This window comes from Rana temporaria, chromosome 1 (assembly GCF_905171775.1).
Source record: "Rana temporaria chromosome 1, aRanTem1.1, whole genome shotgun sequence".
In the NCBI taxonomy this organism is placed as follows: domain Eukaryota; kingdom Metazoa; phylum Chordata; class Amphibia; order Anura; family Ranidae; genus Rana; species Rana temporaria.
The window spans coordinates 664,053,934-664,060,632 of record NC_053489.1 but is presented as its reverse complement, the minus strand read 5'-3'; the positions used below and the strand labels follow the sequence as shown (position 1 = coordinate 664,060,632).

The following is a 6,699-nucleotide window of genomic DNA, read 5'->3' as shown; positions in this document are numbered from 1 at the left end:
TATATATATATATATATATATATATATATGTATGTAAATATATATATATGTACTATGTATGTAAAATATATATATATATATATATATATATATATATATATATATAAAAATATATATATACATGTATATATATATATATATATATATATATAAAAATAAATAAATATAGATATATATATATATAAACATATATCTATATTTTTATATATATATATATATATATATATATATATATATATATATATATGTATATATATATATATTATATATATATTACATACATAGTACATATACATATAGATATATGTTCATATATATATATATATATATATATATATATATATATATATATATATATATAGCTCTGGCAGAAAAGACGGAACCAGTCACATCAGTCTCTACCATAGATCAAAGTTTATTTTATAATTTCAGGTCAATGGTGGAAAACTCACACTTGGCCCCTTGCTTATCATCTCCTTTATCTGGAGCTCCTTAGAGGACCTTGTCAATGGGTCATATTCAGCATTAAATCACGGACATTGGAAGCCAGCAGCTGTCATTTCATAAGCACCATTGGCAATCAGTGGTGACATGGGGGACAGTCTCTCTCTCTCATAGAGATCCATAGTTTCCATGGTCTCAGGGATCCCTAATAAAACGACCAGACCTAGTGCTCATGTTTGATCAGTAGGTTGTTCAGAGCTGTAGATAAAAGAATGGGGGCCCCTTTTATCATAAAATTAATAATAAAGACCAGAAAGAGAAAGAGTGACAATTGTAGTGTCCCCCTTACATAAGTGGTCAATAGGCAGGAGATCGATCTACCAATGTCTTTATCTCAAGGATCCCTTAGAAATCTATGAAGGAACCCCTGGTTGGGGAAAGTTGGTATATGCTGGAGAGTACAAGAGGAAATATAACTAAAATGTATATATATATATTTATATAAATAAATATATATATATATATATATATATATATATATAGATATCTATCATATATATATATATATATATATATATATATATATATATATATATATATATATATATATATATATAAATAGAGATATATATATATATATATATATATATATATATATATATGTATATATATATATATATATGTGTGTGTATATATATATATATATATATATATATATATATATATATATATATATATATATATATATATGTAGATAGATATATATAAAACAGCCTTTCTCAACATTTATTTATGTATTTTTTCCATGGAGGAAATATTTTTTTTTTAGGTCTCAGGAAACCCACATTATCAGACCTTCTGCTCCTGGTAAATCAGTGTGATCAGCAGGTTGTAGAGAATTTTTAAATAAAGACAATAAAGAATGAGTTTCTTAAATAATCACAAAATGAAACAAATAATAATGTCCAGAAAAGAAAGATTGAAGACTGGAGTGTTCCCCTACATTGGTGGTCGGTGGGCAAGGGATCAATCTGCCAATCAGTAGGTTGTAGAGAGTCTTAAATAAAAAATAGTGAAGAATTTGTTTCCTATGTACTTATAAAATGAAACATAATAATGCCCAGAAAAGAAACAGTGACAAACTGGAGTGTCCCCTACATTGGTGGTCGGTGGGCAGGGGATCACTCTGCCAGTCAGTAGGTTGTAAGACTGGAGGGTCCCCTACATTGGTGGTCGGTGGGCAGGGGATCAATGTGCCAGTCAGTAGGTTGTAGAGAGTTTTAAGTAAAATATTGAAGAATGTGTTTCCTATGTACTTATAAAAATGAAACATAATAATGTCCAGAAAAGAAACAATGAATACCTGTAGTGAACCCTATACATTGGTGGTCGGTAGGAAGGGAATCACTCTGCCAATGTTCTCTCTCAAGGAACCCCTAGAAAGCTCTGGTGGTTGAGGAAGGCTGGTATAGTTTAGGGTCACTCTAACTTATATAGCATGACATATGTAGCTATGTAGAAAGTTCTGGTAATTATAGTAAGAGTATACCCGTATATAAGGTTCTTAACCTTTACCATGGAAGAACTCATATTTCAGGTCTCAGGGAACCCCATAATTACTATCAGACCAGCATCTCATAGTACATTAGCACGTCAGAAGGTTGAGGCTCAGAGTTTTAAATACAAAGAATAAAAAAAATGTGTTTCCTTATAATCATACAATTAAATGAGTAGCTTAGAAAAGAAACGGTGAAAACGATCCGCTTACATTGGTGGTCAGTAGGCAGGAGATCTACCATGGTTCTCTTTTCAAGGAACCTCTAGGAACCCTGGCTGAGAAGGACTGGTATGAAGTATGTGGGTCACTTATTGTATAGGAGAAAATATAACCATCTACAGAAATTCGGTCGCTTTAATAGAAGTATCAGAATATAATGTGTAGACGATAGGTAGTCTGTGGGTCTCTCTAAGCTGTCAGTGGTAGGTTCTTGTAATTTTAGCAGTATATAATGGATAGGTCACGTAAGCTTTATAGGGGAAAAAATACCAGAATGTGGTAGGTTCTAATGATTCTGGCAGTATATAATGGACGGTGTGGGCCACTATAAACTCTATAGGGGAAAATATAACATAAATGTAGTAGGTTCTGGTAATTTTAGCAGTATATAATGGATAGGTCACGTAAGCTTTATAGGGGAAAATATAACAGAATGTGGTAGGTTCTGGTAATTCTGGCAGTATATAATGGACTATGTAGATTACTATAAGCTCTATAGGGGGGAAAATAACATATGTGTAGTAGGTTCTGGTAATTTTAGCAGTATATAATACATAGGTCATGTAAGCTTTATAGGGGAAAATATAACATAAATGTAGTAGGTTCTGGTAATTTTAGCAGTATATAATGGATAGGTCACGTAAGCTTTATAGGGGAAAATATAACAGAATGTGGTAGGTTCTGGTAATTCTGGCAGTATATAATGGACTATGTAGATTACTATAAGCTCTATAGGGGGGAAATAACATATGTGTAGTAGGTTCTGGTAATTTTAGCAGTATATAATACATAGGTCATGTAAGCTTTATAGGGGAAAATATAACATAAATGTAGTAGGTTCTAGTGATTCTAGCAGTATATAATGGACTATGTGGGTAACTATAAGCTCTATAGAGGAAAATATAACATAAATGTAGTAGCTTCTGGTAATTCTAGTAGTATATAATGGACTATGTGGGTCACTAACATAAATGTAGTAGGTTCTAGTAATTCTAGCAGTATATAGTGGACTATGTAGGTTACTATAAGCTCTATAGGGGAAAATATAACATACATGTAGTAGGTTTTAATTCTAGCAGTATATAATGGACAATGTGGGTCGCTATAAGCTCTATAGGGGAAAATATAACATAAATGTAGTAGGTTCTGGTAATTCTAACAGTATATAATGGACGATGTGGGTCGCTATAAGCTCTATAGGAGAAAATATAACATAAATGTATTAGGTTCTAGTAATTCTAGCAGTATATAATGGACTATGTTGGTCACTATAAGCTCTATAGGGGAAAATATAACATAAATGTATTAGGTTCTGGTAATTCTAGCAGTATATAATTGACTAAGAAGTTTACTATAAGCTCTGTAGGACAAAATATAACATAAATGTAGTAGGTTCTAGTAATTCTAGCAGTATATAATGGACTATGTGGGTCATAAGCTCGACAGGAGAAACTATAACATAAATGTAGTAGGTTCTGATAATTCTAACAGTATATAATGGACTATGTGGGTCACTATAAACTCTATAGGGGTAAATATAACATAAATGCATTAGGTTCTGGCAATTCAAGTAGTATATAGTGGACTATGTAGGTTACTATAAGCTCTATAGAGGAAAATATAACATAAATGTAGTAGGTTCTGGTAATTCTAGCAGTATATAATGGACTATGTGGGTCACTATAAACTCTATATGGGTAAATATAAGATAAATGCAGTAGGTTCTGGTAATTCTAACATATAATGGACTATGTGGGTCACTATTAACCCTATATGGGTAACGATAATATAAATGTAGTAGGTTATGGTATATAACGGACGATGTGGGTCACTATAAGCTCTATAGGACAAAATATAACATAAACGTGTCAAGTTCTGGTAATTCTAGCAGTATATAATGGACTATGTAGGTTACTAAAATCTCTAGGGTAAATATAACATAAAGGTTCTGGTAATTCTAGCAGTATATAACGAAGTTTATGGGTCACTGAGCCCTATAGGAGAAAATATAACATGAATGTGGTAGGTTCTGGTAATTCTAACATATAATGGACTATGTGGGTCACTATTAACTCTATATGGGTAACTATAACATACATGTAGTAGGTTCTGGTAAGTCTAGCAGTATATAACGGACGATGTGGGTCACTATAAGCTCTATAGGACAAAATATAACATAAACGTGTCAAGTTCTGGTAATTCTGGCTGTATATAACGAAGTTTATGGGTCACTGAGCCCTATAGGAGAAAATATAAGATGAATGTGGTAGGTTCTGGTAATTCCAGCAATATATAAGAAAGTTTAAGTGTCAGTATAGGCTGTACAGGAGAAATGGGAACACCCTGGCACAGGCAGAGTGTCGGTAGGTTGAGAGTCGGGGTAAAAGTCGTGCACACTTACAGCTTAGCCAGTGCCAGTTGCAGACAATCTATGCACAATGCCAGTTGCTGACCATCCATGCACTATGCCAGTTGCGGACCATCCATGCACAATGCCAGTTGCGGACCATCCATGCACAATGCCAGTTGCAGACCATCCATGCACAATGCCAGTTGCAGACCATCCATGCACAATGCCAGTTGCAGACCATCCATGCACAATGCCAGTTGGGCTTACCTTGGAACCTGTGGCCGAAGAACCTGTTCCTCAGCACCCAGGGGTAGAAGTTGAGGGGGTCCCTGTGCTGGGCTCCGAAGAAGGAGTGGGGGTGCTGTAGATGCTGGTGGGGGTGCACAGACAGGGAAGGGTGGCTCTCTGGGAAGACCAGTTCAGGGTTGGGGTAGAGGGATCTGCCAGCTGGGTTGGGGAAGCCAGTGACAAAGGCTTCGGTGGTAGAGGTAGGGTAGGACAGGGCGGTAGGTCGGAGGGGCTCCTCTGGGCTCAGGTGTTGCTGGTTGTCCTTGGCCACTAAGGATTCAATGGTGAAGCAGCGCTTGCCTGCTGGCTGAAACATGGTGCTGTTGGGCACACTGGCCTTCTTCTATAGTTTCCTCTGCCCCCCTGGCACAAGGGCTAAGGCTCAGCTCTGGCTCCCTGCTCCATGCACCTGGGGATCCTCCTGGATGGGTAGGGAGGGGGGAGTCACCAGATCCTCACCTGCTCTCTGGCTGCCCCTTACCTGAACACTACCAACTGATCTGAGAGGCAGAGGAGGGCTGCAAGGCGTCTGGGTGACTGCTGCCCCTCCCACCTCATGAATTATGCATGACCTGGGGGCCCAGCCTCCCTCTATATTAACCCTTTGTAGGATGGATGCGGTGCTCTTATCATGTGCTGCAAGAGGGGGACCATCCATTGACGTGATTTGACCCCCCCCCCCCCTCCCAGCCTGCTGCTGATCTGTAATTACCCCCCTTCCCTAATCTACCCCCACCTCAGTGTACCTAGGGGGTCATTCTACTTGTCTGTGATATTTATTATAAGGGAAGATGTATAGATGGAAGGAGCTGAGCTGATTGGGAGGAGGGGGTGTCCAGGCTCTTGAAGTTTCCGCTGTGCTCTTCACTGAGAATCGTAGAAGGAATTCTGTACAATGCAATGTGATAGGAGGGGGGGCCGACAATAAGATCGGTCGGGTCCCAGCTGTGTACAGTGGGGTGCAGGCAGTGCTGTGATCAGTGTATAATGGGGTGCAGGCGGTCACCGCCTGCACCCCACTATACACCGATCACAGCACTGCCTGAACCCCACTGTACACTGATCACAGCACTGCCTGAACCCCACTGTACACCGATCGCAGCATTGCCTGCACCCCACTGTACACTGGTTATAGCACCGCCTGGCGGTGCTATAACCAGTGTACAGTGGGGTGCAGGCAATGCTGCGATCGGTGTACAGTGGGGTTCAGGCAGTGCTGTGATCAGTGTACAGTGGGGTTCAGGCAGTGCTGTGATCGGTGTATAGTGGGGTGCAGGCGGTGCTATAACCAGTGTACAGTGGGGTGCAGGCAATGCTGCGATCGGTGTACAGTGGGGTTCAGGCAGTGCTGTGATCAGTGTACAGTGGGGTTCAGGCAGTGCTGTGATCAGTGTACAGTGGGGTGCAGGCAGTGCTGTAAACAGTGTATAGTGGGGTGCAGGCGGTGCTGTGATCAGTGTATAGTGGGGTGCAGGCGGTGCTGTAATCAGTGTACAGTGGGGTGCAGGCAGTGCTGTGATCAGTGTATAGTGGGGTGCAGGCGGTGCTGTAATCAGTGTACAGTGGGGTGCAGGCGGTGCTGTAATCAGTGTATAGTGGGGTGCAGGCAGTGCTGTGATCAGTGTATAGTGGGGTGCAGGCAGTGCTGTGATCAGTGTATAGTGGGGTGCAGGCAATGCTGTGATCAGTGTATAGTGGGGTGCAGGCAGTGCTGTGATCAGTGTATAGTGGGGTTCAGGCAGTGCTGTGATCAGTGTATAGTGGGGTTCAGGCAGTGCTGTGATCAGTGTATAGTGGGGTGCAGGCAATGCTGTGATCAGTGTACAGTGGGGTGCAGGCA

At 39.5% G+C, this 6,699-nt stretch overlaps 1 protein-coding gene across 1 annotated transcript in view; it reads right to left on the bottom strand.

The window, feature by feature from the left end:
* EMX1 (empty spiracles homeobox 1) overlaps positions 1–5,362 on the bottom strand; it is a 91,086-nt gene extending 85,724 nt beyond the window's left edge. Inside the window, exon 1 of the mRNA XM_040335554.1 lies at positions 4,839–5,362. Coding sequence (XP_040191488.1) covers positions 4,839–5,175 — 337 coding nt within the window. The 5' untranslated portion in view covers positions 5,176–5,362. The remainder of the gene's footprint in view (positions 1–4,838) is intronic.
* Positions 5,363–6,699: the final 1,337 nt, after the last annotated feature.